This window comes from Gavia stellata, chromosome 3 (assembly GCF_030936135.1).
Source record: "Gavia stellata isolate bGavSte3 chromosome 3, bGavSte3.hap2, whole genome shotgun sequence".
Lineage (NCBI taxonomy): Eukaryota > Metazoa > Chordata > Aves > Gaviiformes > Gaviidae > Gavia > Gavia stellata.
In genome coordinates this window covers 9,705,285-9,720,875 of record NC_082596.1, presented here as the reverse complement: position 1 = coordinate 9,720,875, position 15,591 = coordinate 9,705,285, and the positions used below count along the sequence as shown (strand labels likewise).

The 15,591-nt window shown below is 39.0% G+C and overlaps 1 protein-coding gene across 2 annotated transcripts in view; it reads left to right on the top strand.

Annotated features, from left to right (window-relative positions):
• EFR3A (EFR3 homolog A) overlaps nucleotides 1-9,882 on the top strand; it is a 79,107-nt gene extending 69,225 nt beyond the window's left edge. For both annotated transcript variants that reach the window (XM_059815291.1, XM_059815292.1), the window contains exons 19-23: nucleotides 3,272-3,360; nucleotides 4,867-4,915; nucleotides 6,043-6,146; nucleotides 6,754-6,803; nucleotides 8,016-9,882. In XM_059815291.1, coding sequence (XP_059671274.1) covers nucleotides 3,272-3,360; nucleotides 4,867-4,915; nucleotides 6,043-6,146; nucleotides 6,754-6,803; nucleotides 8,016-8,121 — 398 coding nt within the window. In that variant the 3' untranslated portion in view covers nucleotides 8,122-9,882. The remainder of the gene's footprint in view (nucleotides 1-3,271; nucleotides 3,361-4,866; nucleotides 4,916-6,042; nucleotides 6,147-6,753; nucleotides 6,804-8,015) is intronic.
• The last annotated feature ends 5,709 nt before the right edge of the window (nucleotides 9,883-15,591 follow it).

Here is a 15,591-nt window from a genome sequence, read left to right as displayed (position 1 = left end):
GGGTTGACCCTGGCTGGATGCCAGGCGCCCACCAAAGCCGCTCTATGACTGCCCTTCCTCAGCTGGACAGGGGAGAGAAAATGCAACGGAAGTTTCATGGGTCGAGATAAGGACAGGGAGCTCACTCACCATTACTGTCATGGGCAAAACAGACTCGACTCAGGGAAATTATTTTCATTTATTACCAACCAAAATCAGAGTAGGGTAATGAGAAATAAAACCAAATCTTAAAAGCACTTTTCTCCCAACCCTCCCTTATTCCCAGGCTCAACTTCACTTCCAATTTTCTCTACCTCCTCCCTCCTCACGGCACAGGGGGACAGGGAATTGGGGGTGCAGTTAGTTCATCACACGTCGTCTCTGCCGCTCCCTCCTCCTCACACTCTTCCCCTGCTCCAGAGAGGGGTCCCTCCCACAGGAGACAGTTCTGCACAAACTTCTCCAATGTGGGCCCTTCCCAGGGGCTACAGTTCTTCACGAACTGCTCCAGCATGGGTCCTTTCCACGGTGTGCAGTCCTTGAGGAACGGACTGCTCCAGCGTGGGTCCCCTGCAGGGTCACAAGTCCTGCAAGCAAACTTGTGTAAGCATGGGCTCTCTCCATGGGTCCACAGGTCCTGCCAGGAGCTTGCTCCAGCATGGGCTTTCCACAGGGTCACAGCCTCCTTTGGGCATCCACCTGCTCTGGTGTGGGGTCCTTCACGGGCTGCAGGTGGGTATCTGCTCCACCATGGACCTCCACGGGCTGCAGGGCACAGCCTGCCTCACCATAGTCTTCACCAGGGGCTGCAGGGGAATCTCTGCTCCGGTGCCTGGAGCACCTCCTCCCCCTCCTTCTGCACTGACCTGGGTGTCTGCAGAGTTGGTTCTCTCACATGTTCTCGCTCCTCTCTTCTCCGGCTGCTGTTTCGCAGTTCTTTTTCCTGCTTCTTAAATCTGTTATCCCAGAGGTGCTACCATCGTCACTGATGGGCTCAGTCTTGGCCAGCGGGTGGTCTGTCTTGGAGCCGGCTGGCGTTGGCTCTATGGGACGTGGGGGAAGCTTCTAGCAGCTTCTCACAGAAGCCCCTCTGCTACCAAAACCTTGCCACACAAACTCAATACACCTGTGGTCTGACTCCAGTTGCTGTGCTCAGACCCCCATGCATACACCTGTACAAATAACAGAGTCCCTCTCCCAGGAGAAGAGAAATGGGATTTAATCAGAAGACGGCACAGGCTGCACTGATGAGGCTCAGGGCATGGCCAGATGCACATACTGATCAGCAACTGGTTTACATGGGACTGATGCTTTTATCTCCTTATCTGTCTGTGTTCCTTGCTGGCTCATCCCCAAACCATCTCAGTCATCCTTTTCCCCACACTTGGTTCCTCCCCTAAACATCCCATACTAAGCCTTGTGCAATCCCAAGATGCCATTCCCCTGCATCCCACAATGTGTCTGGTACCCCAGGCACTGACCCCGCTTTGGTCAGTGGGATGACCCAGAGAGCTGCTCCCATTGCCCCATTGGGTGGGTGCCGTTCCTGGACTGTGGGGCCAGGAGTCCTGGGACAGCCCTGGCAGGGGCTGGGACAGTGGGTATTGGGGTTCCACCACTGCCCTCGTGCCTCTGGGCTCCTTCGTGTGCATGGATTATATTGTATAACAGAAAATATTGCAGTTTTCACCATTTTTTTTACCCACTTAATGTGTTGGAATTAGAGAATAATGGGCATTTTTATTAGGCAAGTATAGTGAGGCATCCATTATAAAAAATAATTCTATCCAAAGTAGTCCCAAAAATGTATCTTCTGGTGTTTGCATGTCAATTATAAAGAGAGCAGCAAGATGGCAGCAAAGATGTAGTTTTGTCTTGTGTTTACTCTTGAGGGCTAAGGTGCTTTCCTCAGACTCTGTATGTACTGTGCCGTGTACCAGTGGAGCTGTCAGCGATTAAAGATTAAGTAAATCCTTCAGAATGCCACTTCAAACGCTCAGGGACTGTGGGAACCTGGCAAAGATAGCTAGAGTTCAGGTGTTTTTCACTAATCTTGTTCTTTCACTGCCTCTTGATGTTAAAATGGCATTTCATTTATATAGCTTATGAAAGGTATTTCTTGATTTTTACAACCTGGGTACGTTCAGCTCTGCTGGAATGAATTGTTTGTTCGTGTTCAATATTTGCACTGCGAAAGCGGTTTGCTAGAAGTGGTTTAAACAAAGGTTGTGGAAGAACCAGCATAAATTACCTTGTGGCGGGGGAGTTTTACAGTCATTCTCCTTATCTTTATCTTAGTATCAAGTGCCTGTAGGTGCTTCTAGCTATGTGCAGTGCAAGTTATCAAATAATAATGGCCAGGTCCAAATGATTGATCTTGGCTAAAAATCTAAAATGAGATGTTGCAATTCATGGTTTTGTAAATGAGATGCATGAAAGTCAGGCCACTCAAGTCTCCATTTGTCAGCGGATCCTCATTACATGTCTATAAATATATTGTTACTGTTTTTTTAAATCTTGTGTTAATATATTAAATGTCAAAAATAGGAAAATGTTATTGGTGTATTGTCTCAAGAATGCAGTCACAAAAGGAAAATCCATCAACTGATGGATCATTTGGTCATATCTGCTTGAGCATTAATAAAATTGTTGTGCTCCTTTTAGTATTGGCACAGTTGGTCTTATTCTGACAATTTTTAGGCCAGCTGGACTTGCTAAAATGTTTGTAGGAAGTTTGAAATTGAGATTTTTTTTTCACAAAGTAAATTTTTAGACTCAATGAATATGGTACTTGTAGCAACAAGAATAAGGAAGGATTGTTGTTCATTTCCATTCAGAAATCTATTTCTTCTGTCAATGAGTCATCTTCCAAGAAGCCCTTTTTTTCAGAATACTTTCAAATCAAGACCTTAATATTTCAATTTCACGACCAAAAAAATGAGTTCCGGCTTTTGTAAATTACTCTGCAGCAATATATCATCATGTACTATGTTATTTATTATGCATTTGAATAAGGTCTCATTTAATATTTTTTTAATTCTGGGCTTTCAAGGGAAAGTTGGCAAGATCTGGGATGAAAGGGAGAAGGGACAATAAAAAGGTTATTTTCCTTCGTATATAATAATCTAGGGCAGTAACTGATCATTTTTCACAACAATCCAAATGATAAAATAGATGATCTTGGGTTAAATAGGCATATAGAAACAAATCTGTATCTGGTGTGTAGGAATTAGATTGATCATGTTTGTTTCAACTGTTACACAAAAAGTGAGATAAGTTGATTTTCTTCTAGATGAAGACAGACTCTCCAGGAGGAAGAGCATTGTGGACACGGTATCTATTCAGGTGGATATTCTGCCTGGCAACAACACAGAAGATAAGGTATGAAAATCACAGGATATTTTAAAGCAGCATCCTCAGGGGGGAGGCAGGGGGAAATGCAAATGAAGTTCTCCCAGAAGGTCTAATATCTGATTGTTCTAGCTATGTTAAATGCTTTGAGGTTTTGATTTTTTTTAACTCCTATATTTGTAGAAATGTGTTGTCAAAGACACATGCCATAAGCAAGTAACATACTGCCATAAACAAGTAATATTTACCAAATATGAACCGTATAAAAGGTGATTATTTCAAAACCTGAAAACTTTTATTTCTAGCCATATCCTCAAACATTTGACATAAAGGCAGTTTTGCTGTTTATTTATTAACCTTTTGTATATTCAGAGGTAGAGAATATGATGCTAATGTAGTAAAATCTGTTAGAAGAGTATCACTTACAGCTCCATCTCCTGAAATAACACTGATGTAAAAAGGAAACAGTTACTTCTTCTGGCTTTTCCATTTACAGCAGGTCAAGTCAATGAATTAAAAAATTGAAAGAATTCAGAGTCTTCTGAATTGGGTGAAATAACTTTTTGCTACCTTACACATCTTTGATCTTAAATCATATTAGACCATTCTAAAGAACTAGTGTTTAGAAGGAAAAATAAAAGTGCTGCCTGGTTACATGTAGTTAGTTTTGAAGGATTAAAGTAAGGCAGTTGAAGCCAAGAAATCATGTTATATTCAGGTGAACACTGTTCTGCCATCTAAGCATTCTCCCCTATTATTGTCACAGTGGTTTCACTGTAAATATACCTACTGATATGGAAACTCTAGGTCTATAAAGAATTGAAACACAAAGATACATGAGCTGGAGCTCTTCAGAGAAATGTTCATGTGTCTTTGGTAATTTTGCAGCCCCAAGCAATTCCTAATGAAGTACATCCGCAGCAGCAAATGGACATTCATATTGCTAAATGAACAAATTTTCTCAGTGCATCAGACATAGCTTGTTATGAAGAGCCCTTTAGCTCCAGTGTTTATGACATAAGCACCAAATTATTTGGACCCCATATTGGTATGATGTTAGCCTAAAGCAATAACTGTTTTCCACTCTACACTCCACTACCATCTCTTATTTTAGTATCACATTGCTGGTAACTCAACTAGTCTCAGGAAGTGGTTGCTATTATTCACAACAGCTGTATAAGAACCAGTATGGAGGCTTAGTGGTATAGAAGCACCACAGCATTTTCCTGATCCAAAGAAGTGTTCTGCCCAAATTCAAGTCCCTTTCCAAAGTATCGGTGCCATAGAGTGTCTTGACCAGAATTTGGAAAGTTTTCCTTGATCTCGTTTGATAAAAATTTCCTCACTAACTGCAGTGGCTTAAAAACATGAATTATTGATTTGTTGGCTGTCATGGAAACTCCAGATAAAGCTATTAGAAACTTGTAAGGCAGAAAAGCTCTGTGGCCATTTTAGTCTTCTGTATTTATCACATTCCTTATTTTTTAGAAGCTTGTTATATGTGAGGTTTAAGGGGTTTTGTTTCTTTGTGTTTAGGTTGATAATACTGAAGAAATCACCTTTGAAGCTTTGAAGAAAGCAATTGGTAAAATTTATTACAATTGTGTTTATGCAGCATAGTTCTAGATTACTGTGGAATTGCTAGAGAAAAAGGTGTTGCTAGAGTAACATAATTAAAATATTACATATGTTTCTCTTCAGCTAGTAAATTTATTTAAAACTTCAGTTATTTATTTCTAAATTTCTGAAATGATATCATGATAATTTTAGTGAATTAATTTTATGAAGCTAATGTGACTGAATTAAAAGCATCTGAAAATGCCTGTCATCTATTAAATTTGCCCTTACAGGCCAAGCTATAAATAACATGAGATTTTCAAATTCCGCTGAGTGATTATTTATAAAACAACTTAAATATTTTGTACATGTTAAGATTTTCAGCTCTTCAATGCAATCAGAAAGTAGATTGTAAGGTACACATTGTGGATGTCAAAACCACTCCATTTTTTAGTTAGTGTATTGATACACATCTGTCTGATTTGTTTAAAAGAATATTTTTCTGACAAGTGACCCACCTAACAGAACTCAGAATTATCCAGTTTCCTTATGTAATATCACTGTAAGTAATTACTAATTAATGCTGTCCAGTCCACCCAAATCCTGTCAAAAAACAGTGCTTAAACATGGATATTTTAAACAAGACACTGGTATTTTAAACAATTCAACCTGACAGTTTTCCAAACCTGCCTAATCACTGAAGTACTTAAATTCATTAGATGCTGCAAAGTTGCAGCTGGTTGTAGGTTCACTCAGCCTGTGGAGGTTCAACTCGCTTTTCCCAAATACTAATAGAAAATCCTGCCCACCTGTCTGCATGATACTGGGAGGGAGGATACTCCCTTCCTTTCTCTTGAAGCTGAACTTGTGTGCAGTGAGTGAGAAGTGCAGTCTCGAGTCCAGATAATAAAACAAAAGGAAACCTGGATGTATGTGTAATTAAAGCACATAGTAAGAAAGGGGCAAAACTGAGGTCCTCATACCAGCTCTCTGAAATTGTATCTGTATTTTGCTTTAGAAGCAGTGACAGATGACAGCTTGCTTGAGTATGGTTGCATCACTTCAAATACAGTGTTTGTTTGCTTCTGCAGTGCATATTTGGAGGTTTATATCACTTGATAGGAAAAGATTACATTTGCTTTTTTATTTTTTAAGATAACAATGGACTTGAGGAACAGGAAAAAGAAAAAAGGCGTCTTGTGATTGAAAAGTTCCAAAAAGCACCATTTGAAGAAATCGCAGCACAATGTGAAACCAAAGTGAGTGTCTGAAAAATGTTTTACAGCATTGAAGATACTAGTATAAGCATAATGGGGACGTGCTGGCTAAAGGTGATTTATGTTATCATGTCACTGCTGCTGTTACTTCTAAAGAAGTTCAGTTCTTTGTCTTCGGCTATTATCTCTACTATTATTGATGTTGGGAAATTCTGGTTATTTAAAGTGTGCTTTTTATTGTTCCTAGACCATTTGAAAAGGAATGGAAATCTCATATACTCTTCATCTTAATGTTGACCGTACTATCTTTTGAAATCTAGAATCACAGTCCATTCCTATTTCATCCTGGGATAACAGGAGCAGTATTTACTCCATTATATATTTTGAATAACTAAATGTATTTCAGCTTTGTTAAACTCTTACCTGCAACCGCAAAATTTGTTATGTATTTTCTTGCACTCCAAGACAGGCTCACTCAAATCTCACATGCCTCTTCAGGGCTCAGAATCCTTGCAGCAGTGAAAAAAGAAATCGACATAGGAAATGCTGTGTGATGATTTGGAACACACTGACTGAGTGTGATCTGGCGCATTCATTTTAGCTTGGTTCAATATATAGTTAATAATTCAATTTTAATTTTTTCTCCTAGGCAAACTTGCTTCATGATAGACTTGCACAGATACTGGAACTCACCATTCGGTAAGGCTTTATGCAACAAGAATATAATGAATGAAAAATGAGTTATAAAGCAATTGTGATTACTTTCAGGTGGTCATGTCATAGAGTTCTTAAACACATGTAGTAGGCAGAAAATAATTGACTTAACTGAATGTTGTGGTTTAACTGGTAGGCATTTAAGCCCCACACAGCTGCTAGCTAACTACACCTCAGTGGGATGGGGAAGAGAAATGGAAGGATAACAGTGAGAAAACCCAGGGGTTGAGATAAAGAGAGTTTAATAGGTAAAGCAAAAGCCGTGCAGGCAAGCACGGCAAAATAAGGAATTCATTCACTACTTCCCATCTCCAGGAAATCAGGGCTCCATCACACAAACCAGTTACTTGAGAAAACAAATGCCATAACTCCAAAAGTCTCCCCCTTCCTACTTCTTCCCTAAAGCTGTTATTGCTGAGCATGATGTCATGGTCTATGGGATGTCCCTTTGGTTAGTTGGGGTCAGCTGTTCCTGCTGTGTCCCCTCCCAAGTTCTTGAACACACCCAGCCTATACACTAGCTGGGCAGTGTGAGAAGCAGAAAAGGCCTTGACTCAGTGTAAGCACTGCTCAGCAATAGCTAAAACATCACTGTATTATCAACACTGTTCACAGCACAAATCCAAAACACAGCCCCATACTAGCTACTATGAAGAAAATTAACTCTACCCCAGCCAAAACCAGTACACTGAAAAAGAGTAGTCTTCATCTAAACCAGTCACTTTGATTTTCTTGTTACTATTTTGCATCTTCTAGATAGTGGAGAATATCCAGAAACCATGTCATAGTATACTTATGTTCGTATATTATTTCTATGTATATCAGCAGTATTGAAGAATGCTGCTGTTTTCCCATTGCTGTATCTGTTTGAGAAAGTAATTAGAAAATGAACACCCAAAATAGTACATGACAATATTTTAGAGTGTTGTGCACATCCGTTGTGCAGTATGAATAGTATTTGTTAGTAATAAAATGCATTTTCATAGTTCTGTAACATCAGTGAAGTTGATTATTTAGACCAGAGTACAAAAAAAACCAAAACACAAAGCATTAGAATTTCAGGAATAAGATAAAATACTGGTGGGGGGGAAGGGTAGTTTACTCTTGTTTCTCAGCTATTTGTATATCAAATTATAAGAAAGAAAACAGTCTATAAAATTATAAATTTTATATATATTGATTGTTCTTCTCACACAGTCCTCCACCTAGCCCCTCAGGAACGATGACCATTACTGCTGGACATGCTCATTACCAATCTGTTCCAGTCTATGAGATGAAGTTTCCAGATCTTTGTGTGTATTAAGTGTCTTCTGAAGTCTGCTGGACATTATTTAGAGTAGAATAGAAAGAACAAGATGAGTTTTCAAATTTTATTGTTTATTTCATCTAAACTAACTTTAAAATAATGATGGACATGAGCCAAATGCAGATTACACTAGCCAAACTCATGAGACTGTCCTGAGTTGTTTTCTTCTGTAATATATTTGAAGTTAGGTTTTTCATATATCATGTCTCTTGATTTTCATATTTGAGTACCTGTAAAAGTCAGATTTAAAGCTTGTCTTGCCGTATAGATGAACATTTCAGTTACACTAGGAATTTGTATTTCTGTAAATTCCTTTAATTTGAGGCATTGTAACTGAAGAACCTGTTAAAGCTTGTTTGTTTGTTTGTTGGGTTTTTTCCTCCTCTCCACCTCAATTATATATCTAAATAGAATGCTTTTTGCTTGCTTAATCTTAATAAATGTAACCAGGGGAGTGCTACCTCAGCTCCCTTTTCTTCATGCTGTCATAGCTAGCCAGCTTGTTTATTTTGGAATATATGGAAAGAAACAATACCTTACATGTGTTCAAGTACAGTAAATGAATTGATGGACACTAGTTAAGTATTTTTTTTGATGCATCACATAACATGCTTTTTAGATATATACGCCCAGTATATGTCCTGTGTTTCTCGCTACAAGTTAACTGCTTTGCGTAAGAGAGGAGAGAGCTCCTCTTGAAGCACTGAATTGTGCAATATTTTTCATGTCTTAAGGGGTATGGTTTACAGACTGTACTTTTGAAAATGCAGTAGTATTTTACTGTCTGCTTTAGTATAAATACACAAGAGATATATTTCATATAGTAGAAAATAAACTGAGGGCATTTTAAATCATAAATACAGAAATTACAAATATATTCTATGAGGTATTTCTCTGTAGTTTATTACAGCTTTTTAATGATATTTTAGAAATTGAAAGAAAACTGGATGAAACCATTTAAAGAGCAAGAATTTATTACCTATGTTTTCAAGCAAAAGCATTTTTAGAGGTGCATCTCTGTGTTCATTTTTGTTTCATTTTCAAACCTTTCTAGAAATAAGGAAAATGTGGTAACTTTCATAGGTTTATGTATCTGAGTATACTATTCAAATGTAAATAAAGTAAAACTGATATAGTAATACACTGAGCTTTTGATGATAATTGTCAAGGCTGTCTTTATGACTCACTAAATTCTGCAGTCAAAAAGAAAAAAACAGCTTTTGTTGGTGCCAGGAATAGTAAGTCTGAAGTCCCGTAATCTGTCTGAATCTGACTGAAGCAGCACAAACATGAATGAATGTTCCCAAGTATCTATAATAAATATAAGACATTTAAGTTAGCCAGCAGTTTAGATAAACGGTGGTCAGGCCATGAGCAAAGTGATCTGACTTCAGTTAACCCTGCTTTGAGCAGGAGTTTGGTTTAGATGACCTTCAGAAGTCCCAACCTAAATTAATCTACGATTGCATAATTCTAAAATCTGAATGGTTATCAGGCCAGATAATTTGCTGACTGTTTTGAGCATTTGCAAACCCACTGTAAAACAGATTTTTAGTTTTTTGAACTGTAGTACAGTATTCCACTGGACTACTTTTAAAAGCCTGATGTGAGATAACAGCAGAGAAATATCAGCTACTTAAACCTATGAGATATCATGCTGAGACTTTCAGAAGGCATTCGCAAAGCTCAAAAGGTAATTGAGACCTTCTTTTCAGTTTAACAGTGCAATCACAGCTGTTAGTGGATGACGAAACAGCCCCTTATCTACAGCATTCCGTTGTGATTTTTACTGCTGCAGCGTATCAGCCCGATCAGACCACAGTCTACACATAAATAGGACTCGTTGTCACTCTAGCTTTTAGTTTTCACTTTTTGGGGTTTTTTTAAGGTAAGACATAATAGTTTTTTGGCCTATATAAAGAGTGTAATTTTTTAAATGGTAAATCTAACCTAGGGATACAATGTAAAACACTTAGCCACTCTGTCATTTTTTTTAAGAACAACACTGTGCACTTTTGTACAAAAAGAAAATAACAAGTCTAAGAAACAAAGAATGTACTTCTGTTTGCACTCTTGCAGTATGGAGACTGTGCTGTAAATACAGGATTGTTTCTGTGATTGAATTCTGTTGCATGAATGCTGCATGTGAAAATAACTAGATTCAGCATTTCATTTTCTGTTCTGTTTATGAAGTATTTTTCGTTTATGCAAATGATAGGTTTCCATGTTTTCAGTGTTCAGATGAGCTTTGTTTGGGAAACGTAGGTGTTGTGCAGGTATTGTGCAGGGAATGAAGAGCTTGTAACACTCTGTGTGTTCACATGATATTTAATTTCTTCCTTCGTGGAAATTCAGGGAGTCTGTAAGTTGATAATTGGTTCACTCTGGCCTTTCTAGACAGCTGGGAGATGGGAGTGACTACAAAATGTGTTGTTTTGGTAGCTATTGTTATATGTAGCTAATGAATGAAACCAAATGAATTAAGAATGCTGTTGTACGGTATAACGCTGCTTTGTTTCACTTAGCTCTTTATGTTCTTGAGAAAAGTTGCAGAACTTAAAACCTCCATATGCATACTGGCCCTGGATTATCTGCAACACATTGAGTACTGTCACAGTGTTTATCAATTGGTATCCAGCTGTTTAAACGTATTCCAGCTTTTGCTTTGGGTTCTTTTTCCCATTGTGTCATTTTGAAAAAGTATAGCTTTTGGTAGTGGGTCACTTTGAAGTAAATTAAATCCTTGTTAATTTCAAAAGACAGAAATAGCCCGTTGTCTAAAATCAGAGTAGGGCTAATTTGTCTGTTGTTCTGATGGTCATATATTCTGTACTGTACGTAATGAACCAGTTTAAATAAATGTAAGAACACACTGTGCAATCTATATTTAAGCAATAAAATAAACCAAAATTTAAAACTAATCTTTTCAAAGGTGTCAGTTAATTTTTATTGCTTACAATTAAAATGTCAATGACATAATTTTTGGGCACTTACAATAGACCTCATTTTACACACCTTTTTTTGTTGTTGTTGTTGCAAATGTGACAGCATTGCAGCATTATTAAACTACTGCTATTATTTATGATTAAACCATTACTATTACCAAGATCACCAAAAGTTGAGAATACAACAATACAGAAATCATTTCCTAATACCAAACAAACTTCAGGAAGATAAATAGGCTATGCTTTTCAGGCCTGCCTCCCTGGTTAAGAAAATGGATTGGCTTTGTAGTATCAATTTCAAGGAATAAGGTTGTCCGCGGGTGTGAAGATCTGCATACGGCTCACCCACAGGTAGCTGTTTTCAAACAGTGATGCCATCTAATGGGGCTGAGTATTACACTGTTGTTTGTTACTCTCTTTTTTTTTTTTTTTTGGTAGCTTTTGTTTATCTAGATAAATGGTTTTAATAGTGCACCTTGTGAGAAGCAGGAAGAACAATTCTTTTTTTCTGTTTTGAGGAATTTAGGACCTTCTCTAGCTCACATGAGATATGGTCTAATATATAGAGGATTATATTGTTGCCTTTTTTCCCTTGCTTCTCTGTTCCTGATTTTTGCAGACATCAAAACTTTGTGTATATTTAGGAAACTTTAGAGGGTAGGTGTCGTCTTTATATAATCTATTACTTAGTGTGGATCTCAGAAGCTGCTATTAAGATGTGTGGTCATCAACCTTTTTTGTTGCTCAGGTTGGTCTGAGCAGGATTTTGATGATGGATACTTCAAAACAATCTGGGGAGAAAATAGTAGCCGCACTTGGGAGATTATTTTAAGTCATATCTAAAGAGAAGGTGTAGAGGCGAATAAGAGATTTTGCCACCCAACCACCTGAGACCAGACAAGGAGGGAGAGAAGTGGCAGCCACTGCAGTTTTAAGGCAGAACAAAGGTGACCTGTTAAGAGCTACTTTCTGAGTATTGGCGGAGTTGCTGTCTGGAAGTTTTTGCTTCTTCACAGTGTGGCCTTTATTTGAAAGACTTAACTCATTCATTGCTCACAGTTTTAATGATACTGTGATCAAGATGACCAGTACACCTAAATAGTGCTGGTTTTCACAGTTCATGTCTTCCTAAATTATGTAAAGTTGTTTATGAAATCATGTTGCCAAATCTTTAATACTGTATCAGCATACAGGCAAATAATAAGTGCTTAAAAAATTAAAATAAGTAAATCAGTATCTAATGAAGTAGGAAATCTTTGTAGATTAGTAATTATTAGATTAGTGGTTCACTTTGGGGAAACAACTAGGTTTTGGCCAGCTATGCCCCACATATTTAAAAAATATAGTGTAAAGTTACTGTGAGAATGAGAGAAGAAAGAAAAAAACTGTGCTAAGTGTCTCATCTTGTTCTGCTTATCATTTTTTTATTATTTTAGCACTGATCTCTGAATAAATATAGCTAATTATGGCTAGGTTATTTAAGACTTCTCTTTATCAACACAATTCATGTGGTAGTAATTACTCTGTGGAACAACTTTAGTGTTAAGTTCTTCCTGAAATAAGAGATACTGGAAATAAGCCCTAAGGAAGTAATGACGACATTGCCTGAAAAACAGATTATTTATATTGTAATTTCTCTGTTACTTGATCGATTCAAATGATCCTTCTCTATCTCTGCAATCAGAAAATTCAGTGTATCTCTGAGTGAATATATGCATGTGTTATTTGCATAACCATGAATGTAATAGAATAGGTTCTAATAATTAGCAGAAAGGAATGTTTTTTTATCTTAAGTGTGTATTTTAAATGCAGGCTTCAGAGCAGCAGCACTATCATCAATCAGAGAAATGAGCTTGTGTTATTATTAAGCAGCAATGCACTTAATTCACTTGTTAAAGGCTAATTTTTCCCATTTCAGCTAATTAGCTCTCTGACCTTTTCATTATCATTTTTATTTATAAATCCTGTGAAATATAAAATAGTTTTTCATTACTATGACAAAAGACTGATAAAAGTCCCAATTCTGAAACAAGTAAATATATCAGCATAATGCAAATCTCATCCTCAGCACTGGACAAAAATGGGCTTTTTGCAGATTTGTAGCATTTTGCTTAAGTACTAAAATGCCCTCTTTCTATACAGCATAACGTGTGTGGGGAAAAAAAAATCAAAGTTAATTAAAAACTTGTCTGCAGATAGAATTTCTCATATCACTTAGCTATCCTCTCTGCCTTCCCTTAAAGAAAGAGTCTTTATGTTCTGGGGTTTTTTTCACTAGTGCTAACGGTGTAGCCACTGTAGGCAGTGCTATTCATGTGGCTAAATACCTTTTGGGTTTTTTTATTTTGGGGTTTTTTGGTGTTTTTCTTTTTTTCTGCCCTGCTCTAATCCTTTGCAGTTTTAATGTAGCAAAATTACTGAAGGGGGAATACCACCAGAGGTTTATAGACTATTACCTGCTCATCCAAGAACATTCACTGGCATTTTCACCTGCTGTTCTCACAACATCCAATTTGCACAAGGATATCAAATGATATAGTTTAGTTAACTGCTTCCTGATTTGGAAGAACACGGGTAGCGTCTTGGCGCTCTGTGGAAAGTGTCCTTGAAGATCTGCCAGCTCTATTCTGCTCCCTTGTCCCTGAGGGCAGTTTCCCAGAGGGTCCTATTGACTAACTCCTTGAACAGCTGGAATTTTGCTTTCCTAAAATTCAGAGTCTTGACTTCACTCTTCACCTGACCCATATTCCTCAGGATTGCGAACTCCACCAGTGCATGATCACTGCAGTCCAGGCTGCCTCCAATCTTGACGTCACTGATTAGCTCACTTGCATTGGTGACCATCAGGTCCGTCCCCTCTGGTAGGGCTGTCTGTTGGCAGGCCCAAGAAGTTATCCTCAATGCATTCCAGGAGTCTCCTGGATTGCCTACAGCTCGCCATGCCACTTTTCCAGCAGATGTCGGGGTGGTTGAAGTCCCCCAGCAGGATGAGAGCCTATGAGCTCAATGCCTCCTGTAGCTGGAGGAAGAAGGCTTTGTCAATAGGCTCCCCTTGATTGGGCAGCCTGTAGTCGACACCAACCACAAGGCTCCCTTTGTTGCCTTGCTCATGAATTCTTACCCATAAACTATCAACCTGCTCATGGCTATTCTTCAGAGACAGCTCTTCACAATCTATCCATTTCTTGATGTAGAGGGCAACCCCTCTGCCCCTCCTCCTCTCCTGTCCCTTCTGAACTGCATGTAGTGGTCAATAGCTGCACTCCGGTCACGGGATTCGTCCCACCAAATTTCAGTAATGGCATCCAAGTCGTAGCTTTCTAGCAGCATGGTGGCTTCCAGCTCCTCCTGTTTGTCGCCCATGCTGTGTGCATTGGTGTAGAGGCACTTCAGCTGGGCTACTGGCTGTGTCCCCTTCTTAGAGGAACACCCCTTAATTCCTTTGGGGTATTTCACTGGTGTTTCCCTTTGCTCTTATTACCTCAGAAGCTGCGGCTCATCTCCGTAAGACTTCAGCTGTGCTGCAGTGTACCCAGCAAGCCTCAGAGCAACAGGCTGAGGGCCCTCACTAGCACCCATACCTCTAACCTTGGCATGTCGGCCCATGGCTTGTCACAGGTGAGCCTGATATTGTCCCCCTCTCCCTTCACGTCTAGTTTAAAGCTCTGTCAATGAGCCCTACTAGCTTGTGAGCAAAGACCCTCTTCCCCCTTTGAGAAAGGTGAATCCCATCCGACACCAGCAGGCCTGGTACCATGTAGACCGTCCCATTATTGAAGGTACCACAAAGAAACCTGACTCCTTGACATATCACTTGAAGTTGAACTTATGAATAATGATATGCAAAGTAGGTAAACTTTGACACCAGGACAAGAGGTAATGGGCACAAACTTGGTCATAGGAAGTTCCATCTAAACGTGAGGAGGAACTTCTTTACTTTGAGGGTGGCAGAGCACTGGAACAAGCTGCCCAGGGAGGTTGTAGAGTTTCCTTCTCTGGAGATATTCAAAACTCACCTGGATGCATTCCTGTGCAACCTGCTCTAGGTGAACCTGCTCTGGCAGGGGGTTGGACTAGATGATCTCCAGAGGTCCCTTCCAACCCCTACCAGTCTGTGATTCTGTGATGCTGTAATGCTAATGTATTTTTTTAATCCTACTGTAGGTTTGAAGGCTGAGAATTGTACAACTCAGAATCCAGTTGTCTCAGGTAATGTGGTACCTGCGCTGTTGCAGTCTGTCATGGTTAACATCTGAAGACATCTCAACTGAGAAGTAAAACTATCTTGTTTTGATTTCTGGTTCTAGTTTCTGAGAATCCTGGGAAGTTATGCTGAGACATAGTGCAGAACTGAACCCAAACTCAGAACTCAAAGGAGGGGGGGTTGTCAGTCTTTGTTTCTCTCAGTGCTCAGCACTGGGGAAGCTGCTGGTGAGAGTGAGGTGTTGTTACTGCTTCCTAGGGAGTGAGATATGGCACTACGGAGCAAGGACGTGGTTGAAGAGAATAAGACAAAGAACGT